Source organism: Cryptomeria japonica, chromosome 9, assembly GCF_030272615.1.
Source record: "Cryptomeria japonica chromosome 9, Sugi_1.0, whole genome shotgun sequence".
NCBI classification, from domain to species: Eukaryota; Viridiplantae; Streptophyta; class Pinopsida; order Cupressales; family Cupressaceae; genus Cryptomeria; species Cryptomeria japonica.
The window spans coordinates 735,669,660-735,687,167 of NC_081413.1; the positions used below are offsets into that span (position 1 = coordinate 735,669,660).

At 42.6% G+C, this 17,508-nt stretch overlaps 1 protein-coding gene across 1 annotated transcript in view; it reads right to left on the minus strand.

Moving 5' to 3' along the window:
- Positions 1–17,508, minus strand: part of LOC131038673 (uncharacterized protein At3g49140) — a 260,478-nt gene that overhangs the window by 97,813 nt on the left and 145,157 nt on the right. The window contains exon 9 of the mRNA XM_057971181.2: positions 9,521–9,673. Coding sequence (XP_057827164.2) covers positions 9,521–9,673 — 153 coding nt within the window. The remainder of the gene's footprint in view (positions 1–9,520; positions 9,674–17,508) is intronic.

Here is a 17,508-nt window from a genome sequence, read left to right on the forward strand (position 1 = left end):
GCGCGACTGGCCTTAAGAGGGCCCACAAAGTCGAGTCCCCATCGCTCAAAGAGTTCTTGTGCATGCGACGGGTTGAGGGGCATGAAGTCCCGCTTCAGAGGTTTGCCCGCCCGCTGGCAAGTGTCGCACCTCACGGCCCATTCCCTGGCATCGTGATATACTGTTGGCCACCATAGTCCTGCAAGAAGCACCTTTCGGGCTGTGGTGTTTGGACCCATGTGTCCCCCTGCAGGCCCTTCGTGTGCCTCCCTTAGTACACTCGAGACTTCTTCTTCCATGACACAACGCCTTAATATCTGGTCCGGCCCCATTTTGTAGAGTAACCCATTAATGAGCGAAAAAGTCCTGCTCCTTAATGCGAGCTTTCTTCGTTCTCCTGGAGGCATACCTTTCGGAAATCGGGACGTCGATAGGTACTCTCCAATCTTTTTGTACCACGAAGGGAGCACGGCTATTTGGAACAAGTGTGCATCCGGGAAATCATCATTTACTCCCTCTGGAGGTTCCCCTGACTTAATCCGCGACAGCTGGTCGGCGATGACATGGCTTCGCCCAGGTCTTACCACAATTGAAAATGTGAACTCCTATAGTAGCAATAGCCAACGACTTATCCTCCCCTGGATAATGGGCTTGTTTACTAAATACATGAGTGCCTGGTGGTCTACGTAAAATGTGAATGGTATGGCCAGGAGGTAATGACAGAATTTCTGTACTGCATAGACCATACTGAGTGCTTCACGTTTTGTGGTACTATAGTTTTTCTCCGCCTTCGAGAGCAATCTGCTGGCAAAATAAATGGGGTGGTCCAGCCCGTGTCCTCCTACTTGGGCTAATGTAGCCCCAATGGCATAGTTTGAGGCATCTACGTGAACGTGGAATTCCTTATCCCAGTTCGGGTATGCCAGTATGGGCGCTGCCATCAACCTTGTCTTCAGCTCTTCGAAGGCCTTGCTCTGTGGCTCTGCCCAACTGTATGGTTCCCCTTTCCTTGTCAATTGATCCAACGGGTGGGACACCTCCGCGAAGTTCTTGATAAACCTCCTGTAGTACCCCAGATGACCAAGGAAGGACTTTACCCCCGTGACGTCCGTCGGAGGCTCCATTTCTACTATTACCCGAATCTTGTCCGGGTCCGTTTTCAATCCTTCTTTACACACAATGTGTCCCAGCAATCTCCCCTGTGGTACCATGAATCTACATTTCTTCGGGTTGAGGGCCAATCGTGCCCTCCGACACCTCTCTAAGCACTCTCCCAGAGTTTTTAAGTGGATGTCCTGTTCACTGTAAATAGACCAATCATCCAGGAATGCTTTGAAGTTCCCCACCGACATCCTTTCGAAGATGTGCAGGATGATGCGCTGAAAGGTGGCAGGCGCATTGCATAGACCGAAGGGCATTCGGTTGTATGCGTACACACCGTCCTCCACCACGAAGGTTGTTTTCAGCTTATCTTCCTCCGCGATGGATATCTGGTTGTAACCAGAGAACCCATCCATGAAGGAATAGATTTCGTGTCCAGCTACTTCCTCCAAGATGCTGTCTGTGAAGGGTATGGGAAACGGGTCTTTAACGGTGACAGCGTTTAGGCATCGGAAATCTACACAGATCCGGATCTGATTGGCCTTTTTCTTGAGGGAAATCACAATGGGGGACACCCATTCGCTTGTCTGCACTCTGAAGATTATGCCCACTTCCAACATCCGCTCAATTTCATCGTTTACTCGTATAGCATAATTTTTGTTCATTCGGTACGGCCGCTTCCTCACTGGCTGGCTCCTGGTACCAACGTTATTCGGTGCACACATAGCTCTGGGGGTACGCCCTTTCAACTCCTTGTATGTCCATGCAAAGACATCCTTGTATTCCAGGAAAATTTTGAAGGCTGCGGCCTTCAACACTGGATTCCAATCATCTCCGACCAGGATGATCTTGGGGTCACTTGTCTCCCTGAGATTCATTTCCTTTAGCTTGGCTTCCTGATACTTAATGGGCTCCCCTTCTGGAAATTGGTGTGCCGGCGCCTCATTCACTACTGCCTCCCCCTCCTTATACTCGCCATCTCTGGGGGAAATATATCTGGTGCTTCTTCGATGCTCAATACGTTGCACGAGGGTGTAAATAGTTCATCATCTCCCATTTGCCAATGGAAGAGGCCATTCAAGGAGTCCGCATCGTCCCCTGAGCATGCCTCTAGTTCTAACACCCCTTCATCATTGGGCTCCACGCGGCATCTATTACCACCCTCCGCTACCTGGTGTCCCTCAGATTCCGAGTCGAAGGAAGAGGCTAACTCTTCGCTCACCATCTGCATACGGAGATCGATTACGTACTTCCTCCCGACGTTTTCCAAAGAAAGGGTATTCCTCTTCCAGTTATGGTTCGCTTTCGCTGCAATGAGCCACCCCCGCCCCAGGATGGCGTCATATCCTTTCTGCTTTAAGGGGATTACCACAAAGTCCAGCACAAATGGCTATGTGCCGACCATCACCTGCTGCCCCATGAGGGTACCAATGGGTTTAATCCCATGTTGGTCTGCCCCTAGTAGGTTGAACGTAGGGGGCCATAACGTAGGCTTTCCCAACTTTTTCCATGTCGCTTCTGGGAGTACATTTACTCCTGACCCTCCGTCCACAATCGTGTCTGTTAGGATGGTCCCTAGTATACCCATTTCTACCACCGCCGGGTGGCGTCCGCTGTTGACTACCAACAACATGGGATCAATCGCGGGACTAGCGACCTCCTTAAACGCGAGGTTGGTTGTGGGGCGTACGACCTCCTTCGTTTTTACTTGTGGGGGTACAGAGTTTAAAATAGCCGTTTTTAGCTGCGGCATACTCTCCAGGAGGTCTTGAATTTTCACTGGTACCTCTACCTGCAAGATCTGCCGTAAGATTTCCTCTTCTCCCTTCGTCCGTGGTGGACTCGCTGTCTGGTGACTGTTTTGTCCTTGTGCGGCCATCTCCTTCGTGATCTCGTCTCTGGCCTCCCGCACTCTCTCGGTCTCCATGTGGGGATTTGGGTAGGCAATCTTTTTAGCCTGTGCCCTTGTGATTGCCAATACTTCTGCCTTTGTAGGTTCTATGTTTAGAAGGTCTACGCCAGGCTTCGAGCAATTTGCGTCCTCATGGTCGCCTGGCCTGCACCATCGGCAGAGGTGCTGAGTGTTGGCTTCCTTCGTGCAATCGCGGGCGAAGTGTCCCCACTGATTGCAGGCCCTACATTGAATCATCGGCCGACCCTTGGCATCGTACTAGATCCGGTTTTTGTTGTTGTTATTGTTATTGTTTCTTCCGCCGCCGCCGCGTCTATTATCCCGGTATCCCCCAGATGATGCCGTTGTGTTAGTCTGTTGGCCCGTACCCGCTGGTGCGGATGTTGTGGCCTGCTCTGTGAACAACACCTGGTTCGGGCTTCGGGTTTTCATATTGTATGGGCACTCCTTGGTGGAGTGTCCCATCATTTGGCAAATCTCATAGAATGCCTTCTTCGGGCAAGTACCCTTTGTGTGTCCATCACTCCTGCAGTCTGTATACCATACTTCAGTTTCTTCCGTCTTACTTGTACTCCCTTTCATGGCCTTGAATTCTCTCAGCATTCGTTCCATGTCCTTCTGGAGTGCATGTACCTTTTTACCTGATTCGCTACTGCTAGTGCTCTCTCCGTCAGAATCTTCATCATCGTCAGATGAATATCTATTACTTTTCTTCTTTCTTGATGTTTTGTACTCGCTTTCCAGATCCATTGCCCTGTTATAGGCATCGTCATATGACGTCGGAGGTACAATCTTCATTTTTTTCCGTAGGGAGGATTTCAATCCTTCCACGAACCATCATTTTTTTAAGCCCTCAGCCGGCTGGCTCTCCATTTTACCCAAGAGTTCTTTCAGCCTCCGACTGTATGCCCGTACTGTCTCCTTAGTACCTTGCTTGGTACTATATATCTCTGTCACAATTTCGTTGTCATCACGAAGCAACCGGAACTCCTCCGTGAATTCCTTATGTAGGGTAGCCCATGTGGCCACTTTTTGCTTATCTATATCGGAGTACCAATCTATGGCGACTCCTCGTAACGTGGCTGGGAACTGCTGTACCCAGTCATCATGGTCTGTTACTCCGTTGGCAGACCAAATGGTCTCACATGTATGGTAGTGCCGTAAGGGGTCTTCCTTGCCATCCCCTGTGAACTTTGGTAACTTTTGTTTGCTCGCCATCCCTGGTCGTCTTCCTGGAGGCGGTTGTGTCTGTGTCTGTGGCTATGTCTATGGCCCTGCGTTGCTACCTCCAGTAGTGTTGGTGGTGTGTCCTGGAGGTACGGTGTTTTGCCTGTCGCATGTGGCACCTACACCCGTACTGTTGCCCTCCCCTTCGTTCTGACACGCTCCTACTCCTGCTTCCCGTTGGTGATCTTCACTCCGTGGCATGAGGGATAAGTTCCTAAACTGATCCCGAGTCTCCTCGACTAGACTTCGCCGTAACCTTGTTTCTTCTAAAAATTCTTCGTGGCTCCGCATCCTACGATGATCTGGCGACGCGTAGAAATTTCCGTCGGCCTCTGCACCTTCCGTGACACCTCCTTGGTTCCCCTCGGGCCCCCCTTCGGCAAGTCGTCCTTCAGCAAGTTGCCTTAGCCTCTGTCTACGTTCTATTTGCTGCTCCAGAATCAAAGCCCTCTGCGCGGCCTCCCACTCGTTCGTTTCCGGTTTTCTATTTCTATCTTTATTCAAGAGGTTTGGCATTAATTGTCGCACATTTCCATAACTCTCAATTCTTTAATCAAAACATGTCTTTATTAATTCATCTGCTCAAGTACAACTCGTATCAATGACACTTTTATTTGAAAATAAGAAGTTCACATTTCAATTCCCTCCTGGCCTGTTGCCATCTCTTTCCGTGTCCTGTCGGTTGTTCTCTTCGTATCGTTGCAGGATTTGTTGTCGTCGCTCTTCCTGGGCAATCTCCTCCAGGCGGGCCTGTTGTGCCAGCGATGCCTGTGCAAGCAACCGGGGGAGGTGGTTCATCAACCGGTTTACTGCCGGGCTAACCTCCAGCGCTGTCCACAGGGCACTTGGTGGGATTTCTGCCTCCACTGCTTCTCGTCGAACGTATGTCTGAATGGCCACCTGGAGCAAAATCGAGAATTCTCGTGTTGCCGTGTCTTCTCCTGTGTACAGTTCTGTCTGCGCGTCGTTGGCCTCCAGGTTCACCTCACCAACGGGTAGGCCCATTGTGTCTGTGCGCCATCCGTGTCTTCTGTTCCCAAGTTCGTGTAGGTAGCGGCACCAAATGTTTGCCCTCTCGGGTGAATAACTTAAGACATAAAGGACATAACGCAAAATAATGTCGTAAATATCAGACAAGTGTAACAGATGTTCTATTCATAATAAGTGTGTTTTACAAGTTACATTCCGGAGTATAAAAGGGTACCGAGGGGGTGCGAGCGCCAACCGTCGCACTACAACTTCCACCCCTCGGTTGCCAACTAACCAAAACAATTACACATAATTAATTAACTAATGTTATTCCCGTGTACAATAATGCCGCCAACAGCAGGTGAAACAAAGCTTCTTCCTTCTAAGTTCCTATTTTGTGGCTTCATCGAGCGATGACCTCTTCGGAAAGGGTTTATTATCCTTCTCCTTCGGAACGAAAGGTGGTTTGGTATGTGCAAAATTTCTGGAAGAGGAAGATGTTGCCATCTTATGAGCCTTTTTTATTGCTTTCGTGAGCATGCTGGGGTTGAACCCTTTCACCCAACCTTTCAGTGGTTCCATCAATCTGTCCATGAACAAGACCACCAATCTCCGCTCTAAGATGTCTATTACCAACACGGATAGCCTCTGGAACTCTGTGATGTAACTGTCCATGAGTCCCGATTGTTTTAGTTGCGCCAGCGCCTTGAAATTGAGTTCTAGATCCTTCCCGTCAAATCAATCTATGAGCCTCTCCGTGAAGTCGGCATAGGAAGTTATCTAGTCATGGCCAAGAGTGACCATTCCATGATGCCACTATTCGTGCGCGACTCCTTCCAGGTGAAGTGCTACAAACTTGATAGCTTCATCTTCAGGCATCGGGTTGAGTTGGAAGTAGGTATCTACTTTTTGAACTCAAGCTCGTGTCGAGGTTGCTCCAATCCCATCAAAGGATGACAGGTTGATCTTGCCAACCTTCCGCTTGATGTCATTGTTATAGTGTCCATAATAGCCCCGACTTCTGCCGCCCGAGCATTTCATCCGAAGCTCAGCATAATCCTTGAAGGATATGTCCCCCTCAAGATTTGCACTCCTACAATCTTGGTTCAACTGTGCTTGCATCCCCTGAAAGGTGGGTTCTTGCTCCCCGCGTGGCGCTTCTAAGGAAAAGTCGGCATCAGCGGTCGTGAATGTGAGCATTGGATGTTTGACCTTCCAGTGACGGAATCATCACCCTACCCATTATGTTCTCCATTCGTTTTTCCCAAGGCCAATTGTCGTAAGGTTTCCTCCATGATTTGTTGTCGTTGCTCCCCTCTAGTTGTGGTGTCGTTGAGCTAAGCTTGGCTTCTAGTTAGCTCCCTTAGTAGTGCCATGACTTCTCTTGCAGGGTCCTGTGATTCCCTCATTCGATGGGCCGAACGGTACCTCCTTCTAGTGTACACTTGCATCCACTACACGACAATCTGGCAAGATCACTAGCTCTGAAACCACTATAATGTTCCCTTGTCAATGTACGGTGAGATTGTGAATGTACGAGGTGTGACCGTACGATGAGGGTGAGGGTGTATGGTGGAGGTGAGGTTGCAGGTGAAGGTGTTACATACGGTGAGGATGTGGAACCATACGGTGTAGGTGAGGGTGTACGGTGGGGATGTACAGTGAGGGTGTATGTTGGGGGTGAGATGTGCGGTGGGGATCTACGATGAGGGTGAGATGTACGGTGGGGATGTACGGTGAGGGTGAGATGTACTGTGGTATAACCGTACGGTGGACTTCAGCATGTATGCAGTGAAGGGGTTGATCTTCCGTAAGTAATGAACTCTAAATATTAGGAATTCCTTATGCATGTATACCAGATTAACAGATATGCAACTGGAAGAAGTAAACAATGATGAGATTCAAGATTTGCCAGATCCGGAATAAGTACACAGAAAAGAATAGGGTGAGGGATGAATCTCACTGAAACTGCAAATACCAAATAGGGAGGGTCTCTCACCTCCGAAATGGCAGATAACAGAACTCCAACAAGAATTCGCACAATAGAGAAAAATACCAAATTCGCATACCAACACAAATGACCGACTCGGCCATAAATATGGGCTCCAGGAAATTTCCCGAAGGGTTACAAACGGGCCGACACGACCAAACTAAGACTTGACTAATCTAATTAAATAAAGGGCCCGAAAGATTTGTTATTAAATTTGGGGCCTTACAATAAAGTATTTAAATTTATTATTTAATTATATCGGGGACATCACAACCTGGGTCAACAGGTTGATCATACAACAAATAATATGTTCCTCAGTTGCAAATGGGAGACTCCTCCCAAAATTAATGAATCAATCCTTTGCACTATTAACTTTTTATAGTCAAAATAAAAAATAATAAAAGATTCCATACCTTAACATTGTTGTCGGGGTTTCTCGAGGCTCCTTCCTTGTTTCCCGCTCAATATCAGCCTTGGCTGCCCATACTCGTTCCTTCTCCGTATGGGGGTCAGGATAAGTAGCCTTCTTTGTTTGTACTCTAGTGATGGCGAGCGTCTCCCTTTCATTGGACTTTTCAATTGTTAACAAATTTACTCCAGACTTCGGGCAACTCCCATCGTCGTGATCTCCTGGCCCGCACCACCGACACATATGCTAAGAGGTGTCTCCCTTGGGACAATCATGTGCATAGTGTCCACATTCATTACAGGCTCAACACCGGAGCATTGGGCGGCCTTTTGCATCATACTGCACTCTACGGGTGCTATTGTTGTTATTCTTTCGTCCTCGTCTATTGTTTTTGTACCCGCCAGAAGATGTTGTTGTATTGGTCAATTGTTGTGGGTTAGCGGCTACCATGGCTGTGGAAGGTTGCTCCTAAGTCAGAAGCAGTAATAAGAATGTTCATAACTTCATATCTTTCATCCAATAGAATAGTAGATAATTTGGTTTTGACATTTTAAAAGAAATTGGAGGAAAAATATACAATATAAATTTGGTCAAACTATCTTAATTCTAGCATCTCATTGGTTCATTTGGTATCAATTAATAAAACCAAGTGAATGCATTAGTATTCTTTCATGTGGCAGGAACTAATAAGGAATTCAAAAAGTACTATATGACAATCCTGAAAGTATTGGAGGAAAAGGAAAATAGGTTGAGGATTACACTAGGAGAAAGTTGAATTTATTTCAAATGTTGGATAGCCCAATAATAGGATGACTTAAAACAAAAGACTTTATAAAGGACTAAGGAGAGTATTCAGGGAGAAGGCTGGTGCCAACCTAAATATACCAAGAGACATAGAAGCAGATGTTGAATATAGAACAGCAATATTTTAAACAAAAGAGAGGACGATGAAGGCAGAAATGAAAAGAAATCACAAACTAGAAACAGATCATATATTTGTTAAATAAGAAAGATGATACAAAAAAATCTACTATTAATGTGCAATAGATGAGAGAGAAATCAGAGAGAATAAACTTTTCAATTGTGACTACTTTTTATATTTATAAGGTGTTGCATTATATTGATAGGCTGAGAGATTATCTATGGTAACTGAATTTCTTCAATTTCGTTATTTGTAAACATTAATGTAATCCCTTATTTTCTCTCTCCTTGTAAAATAACTAGGAAATTATCTGATGGGAAATATTGAGATCTGATACAATCTCCTTTATATTCTCAACAATTGACAACCTGCCAGATATTCATCACTAAACTATCTATCGACACTCATTGGCATAACCTAGTTGTCAATTCAATGTCCATACAGAGGACTTAGCTATCTACAAGGGATAGCTGGTACTGGACTAAATTGAATTCATCTACAAATCAAATTATCATTATTCTGGATACTTCAATTCAATCATATGACCACATTTTCTAGCTCAGCTGCTTCTGTGCCCTATTTTCAATTAATTTATCTCAATATATTACTAGTCCCACCAAGTACTTATCAGCCATAGACATCAATACATTTCTTTTCCGTTTCTCTCAGAACCAAAACAATTTTACCTGTAATCAAGTTCTTAATTTGTTAATAAGCTTTATTTTCTATCAAAATCAGATAAACAAACATGGTTAACTTCAAAACAGAAGTCCTTATGATTTTCCTATCACCTCATGCTAAGATAATACGTTATGTTGCATTACATATCAAAGGGAAATGTAACTAATCATAGCACAAAAGATGTCTTATCAAATCAGATATATTCAAACCTACAACAAATTTCATTGACAAATTATCTCATATAAAGAAGAAATGACAGCTCCACCACATTTGGTTCTGTGTGGATTCTTCTAAAAGAGCAGAAGAAATAGAAATTTGATTCCTTTTTACCTCAACTTGAATACCTTTGATCCTCCTGCAAAGAGATTTGAGGGCTTTTTTTGTCTTTTTTCCAGCAGAATTAATACGGGCTATTATAGTTGAAGCTGAATGTGCAAGAATATCTGGTTCAGCTTGATGAAAATCTTGTAAACTTACAAGGCACTGCACAACACATTATGTAATGAAAATGATAAGAGGCCATGCAACTAACCCAATATGAATATAACATTTTCCTTCAACAAAGATATGTACAAGAACAGACAGCAATCTCAGAAGGCCTCACAAAATCACAAAAACTACCAAGTTTTACTATTGCCAACAATAAAGCAGACAAGAAATGGAGCAAAATGTTGCCTTACAATAAACACAATAAGTCTCTATATAATAAATAAATATTCAGTTAAAGGCTTTGCTCATCTGCTCACTTGTCTCATTTCCTTCATATTCTTCAGCTATAGACTCTAGAACTTATCCAGCAGCCCTTCTATGAACAATCAGTCCATGCAGGCAGCAAAACACCTCATCCAGGCATCAGTAAAGTAGGCGTCACCGGCATCAAATGACTTTCATAGAAGGAACATAACTGGCATCAATTTGGTCCTTACTGCATAGATCATTGGAAGTCACTCACAAGCTTTTTCCTTGGAGCCCAGACCTAGACCAATAACAGTCCAATCTGCATTCCTCATTGGCCAAATTATTTTAAGGCAAGCTTTTTGCTTGAGATTCCATGTGCAAGCAAGTCAAATGTTGAACTTGAAACGATTTACTGAAAGGAGCTTCGTCTCTTGGGGGGAACCCTAAACATGTATGAACTTCCCAATTTAGAAATTAGCTTATGTCATTAACTACTTTTATGCTTTGGTGGGCCATGTAATAAAGTACGCATCATGTATTAATATGGGGTTTCTTGAGTTGTCTCACGAGGCCCCACTCATCATATGAATTATGTCCACTTAACAAAAAAATTAATATTTAGAAAAGAAAAATAGAATAAGAGAATAAAGAATGTTAGATATACTTCTTGTAAAAGTAGTTTAAGTCCCTATGTATAATTCAAATTAAATCATTTGAGGGATTCCTCATTGTTTCAATCCCTCCATTCATTGTAATTTTTCCATTTGATCAATACAGCAAACTGAATGAAGCTGCATAAACGCATTGCAATGTAAAGGTTCGTAAGCTCTCTCCCTATAAAGCATCGGTAAGAATGCCAAATAGTAAGGTCCCTTGCTGGAGCAGACTCAGCACTATGTTACAAGGTTCATGTTCACATTCAAGTTCAGAAAGGAAAAAATTCAGAACAAGTTAATCAACTGATTTAATTCCAGAAAATAATCATGATTAAGTTTGAAGAATAATAACATAACCCTGCATTTTTTATTATTTTATTTTCAATCTAAGAAATAAATCCAAAATAGAAAATTGTTATTTATAATTTGCACTGTACTTATTTTACTTATTTTTAATAAAATTTTATTATGACATTAAAATGCTTTTAATATTAAACATTAAATATCATTATTCTGAATTAAAACAAGTTAAAAATATTAAAATAAAATGTTCTGAAAATTTTAAAACCTAAAATTTAAATTTAAAATATAAATTTCAATTTAAAGTAACCATATTAAAATCTAAATCCGAAAGGATAAACCATAAATTTTAAATTTGTAGTAATTAATATTTTAATCAAAATATTAACGTATTAATAAATTTTGGACTCAGCACAATTGGAAGTGATGTCTGCCTTTGTTACTGTATGCACTACCTCTAGGGTCTCTGCTGCTGCTTTTTCAACTGCTAGGGTGGTTTCAGGATCGCACAGGGGCTGAGCATTGGTCGCTACCCATATGAAGAACAATGGATCTGGTGTTGAGATTTTACAGTAGATAGATTTCATAGCTTAAACTACTCTTCAAATGGCAGCTGAATCTTGGCTGACAACATTCCAAAGGTGTAGCCAGGGCTGTGCAGCTCATACTGGTAGGGCATCTAGCTATATTGCAGTACCTTGTGCACTCTTCTCCCTCCATGATGCAAAATCAGAGAAGACCCCCCTAGTTGTTTCAAGATTCAAGGTGCTGGTGATAGAGGCACACTACTCTAAGCTAAGTTTGACTTGTACGTTCTGTTGTGACCTTTGTTTATGAGTGAGGTTTGTCTTGTCAGTCCGGGTAAGGTGTGTTGATTAATCCTTCAAGTGATTTGGAGTGTGTCTTGTCCTTAATGTGCAATCAAGTCAGAGAGTCATGTTTCATGTCCGGAAGCCATGGTGGAGCATCAGGACTGAGATTTAGGAGCAAGATCGTGGAAAGTACAAAATGTTGTCATAGAACAAGAAAGTTGAAAAATATTGTCAATATTGCACAAATGTTGTCATTGTTATCAAATGTGTGAAAAATTGAAAATGTTGCAAGGTTTCCAAAAAGAGTCGTCAAAGGGGGATTAACGTTTTGAAATGTTAATTGTGAAGAGATGCTGGAAAAATCTTAACGATATGATGTTTTGACAAGGAATTCCTTGTCAAGGTCGGATTTTCCAACCTTGACAAGATAGGAAATAAGGAATTATATAAAAATGCTTGCCTAAAATGTGGGAGTGCGAAATTTGTTTCAAAATCCTAAGATGAATGTGGAATTTAAAGCTAAAATGATCAATTATTTGTTTGAATTCCTACATTCAAATGTAAATTTTAAGGCTCAAACATGGATTTTCACTCTCAAATCGGATTTTCCCCTAGAAATTCATTTATATCTCCTCATTGGCATTCATGTTTGCCCTTGATCAGTCCACCCAAATACTTACATTTGTCCCTACTCAGCATGAAATAGCACTTGTCACTTTGGAAAATCCAGCTCAATCAGGTTCTAGCGCTCATGCATCCAGCTCCTATGAGGATTAGCGCTCAAGAAAATCCAGCTCAATTAGGGATCAGCAACCTAAATTCCAGCTCTACTAAGGATTAGCGCCCAGCATTAGTGAATTTATCCTTCCTCATTAAAGAATTGCACTTTGATTTGTCCATTCACATTGAGCAATCCAGCTCAGCATTTTGTCCTTTCACACCCCTAATTCCCACCTTAAATCTTTGTCCTTACACACTTGCTAAACCCACCTAGGAAAGGGCTTGTCCTTAAGGACATCTCAGATCCACCTAGCATGAGTCCTTGTCCTTGGACCCATGAATAACGCACCTAGCATTGTTCCTAACAGACCTTCATATGTGCTCAGCCTTTGAATTTGTTCCTAGACTACCATTCATCACCACTTTGATCAGTACTTTTGCACCCCTCAAATGCGCTCAGCTCAGTCCTTAGGGCCTCTAGAATTCCACCTTCCATCAGTCCTTGTATACCTTCCAACCCTTGAGTCCTTAAGTTCATCTAAAATCTGCCTTAAGTTGTCCTTGAAAGTCCTCTAAAGTCTAAACCCACCTTAGGGAATCACAAGGAATGAAGATGCAAGATGCAATATGGAGGAGACAACAGTACTTTACAAGGATGCACAAGAAGGCAAATCAACATCATGAAGAACTCAATCATAACAAAAGACTTTCAAGGCAAGAGTGGTATCTTCACCATGTCCAAGAACACTTCAAACACATGGAAGAGGCATCAAGGAAGCAACACCTCAACGAAGCAAGTGCAAAGATCAACATAAAGAGGGATACCACTACAACAATCTTGAATTTCCTTCCAAAATCCAAGAATAAAGGTCAGTACAACAAGGAGGTAATCTCGGTCAAGGATATCATACACAAGAAGATCAATGTAATGTCCCCTTCTCAGTAAAGAGTAATCAGTGGTCCATTGGCCTATTCCGGAGAGCCGTAGGCTGAATGGAATAAGGAATTAGGGTTTCCTATTTTTTAAGAGGATTCTTCGAAGTTTTCAGGGATGTTCTGGTTGGAGTTTGGCAGAATGAACTGGGGAATCCTTCTGGGTTTTTCGAGAGCTTCACGGTAGTTAAACATGCATTCTGTTCCGAAATGATTTCTGAACTTACTAGTTTAGTAAGTTGGTGGCAGCTAACTAGATTTTGAGGATTTTCTGGGTTTTTTGAGCTCTCTCACAGGGTTCGACAAGCATGTCTTTCGGAGCTGTTTTCATGACTTACTATTTTCAGTAAGTATCAGTTCAAGCAGAGTTATTTGTGGCAGTCTTGAACAAAGTTCCAATCCACTCCAAAATTAGTATCTTTTACACTCCAATTCATATGGTTGATTTGGCAGCAATCAGTGGGCAATTTATAATTGTTTACTTAAGTATTATTACTTTATTCTAAAGTTTAATATTTAATTATTTCACTGATTATATTTTGAGGAATGACTTGGGAGGGAAAATATTACGTTATTTATCCTAAGTCCCATTTTATTTCCTAAGCCAGGTGGGCATCCAAATGAAGTCATTCTACACTTATTATTATTTTCTCAAAGTTCAAACTTGTGCACCTTGATTGTAATATCCCACTAATTTTTTTTTTGTTTTTTCAGGCCAATAGCAATTCATCCACAACAATTAACCCGTTAAGGTTAGAGCAATAAGCAAAACAACTAAAAGGGAACCCTTCCACCTTTTGTTCACTGAGAGCCTAGACTGGGAGGGTGAGAGCATACGGTGTTCCGGGGATCGTCAGCATCAATAAACAAACTGAAAATTACAATTGCATGGGCGGCGAGCCATCCCCTTCTGCTTATCCAGCAGGATAGAAACTAAACTTCTTGGCGGTGAACCGACCAAGGGAAAGATTACAAGAACAGAAGTTCAATCACTCTACCGCGTATTTCAGCGGGAGGACATTACATTAACAATCACTCTACCGCATATTTCAGCAAGAGGACCAAAAACATTGAACTTATCACTCGACCACTTATTCAGCGGGAGGACTAAAAATTACAAATTATTGCATATCAAGCGGCAAGCCAGCCTCTTCCACTTATTCAGCAGGATGAGAATTACAAAGAGAGAACTGGTTAGTAGTACTACTACCTAACCTTACAATAATAGAAATGATAGAAGGAGAGTAATGCAGATTTCTATAGTAAAGATATAAATTTCTGTTACAACCAAATCTGCAGGCTGGAAACACAGACCAGCAGCCTAGATAAATGCCAAAATATTCATATCTCCCTCATTTTACATCCGATTGAGCTCAAACCAGTCCCAAACCCACCGTACAACATATGCAATGCTAACCAATCAAAACAACACCCCAAAAAGACCCTTATTTATTTTGCACGCATCCCAATGCAAGGCAAAAAACCCATGCCTAGACTAGGAATTTTGATTTTGCATAATTAATTCAAAACTCAAACAAACATGCTAAAAAATTACAAACTTATTCGCCAGTGCTGGGAAGGAAAATAGGATTGATACCCATAACTGTCAGATGCTCCAGTAGAGAGATGTGAGCAAAAATATGCTTCAGCCACAGGCAAAACCAGCAAGTACAGAATCGTTGCAACACCAAGATGTCAATGGCAAAGCTCTGAAAACGGTAGAGGAATACAAGGCACAGCTAGGTACTGTATTTCAAGTACGAAACCGGGTAGCACTAGGGAGACGCACTCCGAAGCCTCAAGTTCTGTCGCCAATCTGGCAGCATAACATTACAGATTTTCAAGATGATGCAAATGGGAACCCAAGCCTCATATTTATAACTTCATTCATCAAATTCAAATGACATCCCTCCAAATTCCACGCTTGCATTTGAATTTCATTTCCACTTACATGTGGACCCAAATGTAGCGCCCATTCTCCTAAGTCAAAACTCACGCCCAAGAAAGGGGAGGACCCACGTTGGACACTTAGGCACATAATGGCGATGTAAAGTGAAATAATATCCCTTTTAAAAATATTTCACATTCCATAAAACAACTGAATTTCACCCAAACTTAGGATTAAATAGGCATTAATCCCAAATTTAATAAACCAGTAGCCAATAAATAGATTAATTAAATATTAACCTTAGGATAAGGAAATAATATTTAATTATGTTGCAAATGTCTCCCGCACAGATTATTATCACCACCAAGATGAAACTGAACCCAAACGACCACAGACTGCTGCAGAATTCAGACCCCCTGTCTACTGCCAAAAATAGAAATGTGCCACTCAGCCACTTACTAAAAATAGTAAGTCAAGAATTAATGCTCAGAAAAATATGATCATTGCATCCAGAGGCAAAGCAAGGAGTGCTCAGTAGGACACTGGCACCAGAATGGTCATTCCCTGACTTACTAAAAATAGTAAGTCCTCATTTCATTGATGCTAGACCCTGATTATTCATTCCACCTAGCCTACGGGTCTCAGGAATAGGCTAATGGACCACTGAAAGAACATCAATGAGAAGGGGACATTACAGTCCACCCTCCCCAAAATTGTTTGTCCTCAAGCAACTGTAAGGCTGGATGCAATAGAATCTCCTCATTCTCCCACGTAGCATCCTCTGCGGGTAGATTCTTCCATTTGATCAAGTATTCCCTAATCACTCTTCTCCTCAAAGTTCGCTCCCTGAATTCAAGGACAGCTTCTGGAACCAAAACCAACTCTCCCTCCTTATCAAGTGGAGGAAGCTCAACTGAAGCAACAACATTATGTCCCAAAGCCTTCTTAAGGCGAGACACATGAAATACATTATGGATCCTACTGCTTGCTGGTAATTCCAACTCATAAGCCACTTCTCCAACCCTTCTGCTGACTCTGAAAGGCCCATAGAATCGAGGTTTCAATTTCTCAACCCCACTCTTCTTGAGAGTAGACTGCCTGTAAGGCTGGAGCCTCAAATAAACCATGTCGCCCACCTCAAAGGTGCGCTCAATACGCTGCTGATCAGCATACAATTTCTGCTGATTCTATGCATGTTGGAGATTGTCCCTCAAGATTCTCAGAATATCCTGACTTTGCTGCATCATATCTTTTGCCTGAGGGGTTCTGCTATCACCAAATACCAAGTCTGCGAAGCTAGGAGCTTCATAACCATATAGTGCCATGAATGGTGACATCCGGATGGACATGTGATAGGAAGAATTGTAACAATACTCCCCTAGGTGAAGCCACCTCACCCAAGTATTCTGCTGTTCCGAGACAGTTTCTGAGATAACCTTCCACCCACTTATTCACTATCTCGGTCTGTCCATCAGTTTGGGGGTGATAACTGGTGCTTGGAGTGAGCACAGTACCACACAATCTGAAAATTTCCTGCCAAAAGGCACTTAGGAACTTGTTGTCCCTATCACTCACAAATGTTCTTCAGTAAACCATGCAATCTGAATACCTCCCGGAAGAACACTTCAGCAACTTGTGCTGCTGTAAAAGAGTTGGTAATGGCGAAGAAATGAGCAAACTTTGTAAGTCTGTCCACCACCACATAAATACTATCTTTTCCTTGAGCCCGAGGCAACCCCGTGATGAAATCCATGGAAATACTTTCCCATTTTTGACTAGGAATAGGCAAAGGTTGTAACAAACCAGCAGGTAGAGTGTGCTCATCCTTGTTCTTCTGACATGTATGACACTCTTTAATGTACTTCAAAACATCATTTTTAAGCCCCTTCCAAGAGAATCTCTCCCGGATCTGCCTGTATGTCTTGAAATAACCTTGGTGACCAACAAGGGGAATGTCATGGAAGGTCTGCAGAATCTTCTCTTTTCACTTAGATTCAGTTACTATGAAAATCCTTCCCTTGTACAGTATCAATTCTTCAACAAATTTGTACCTTTCATCATGAAAAGTACCTTCTATAAGACTAATTGCAAACTGATTTTTGGCATAATCAGCAAGCAATAACTCTTTCCAACCAGCAGTGAGCTCGCAGAGTGAGCTCAAATGAGGCCTCCTGGATAAGGCATCTGCCACCACATTGTTTTTCCCTTTTACATACTCAATATCGAAGTCGTAAGCTTGTAGCTTACTCACCCATTTCTGCTGTCTCTCATTCAGATCCTTCTGGTGCATGAAGTGCTTAAGACTGTTGTGGTCAGCCTTGACAATGAACT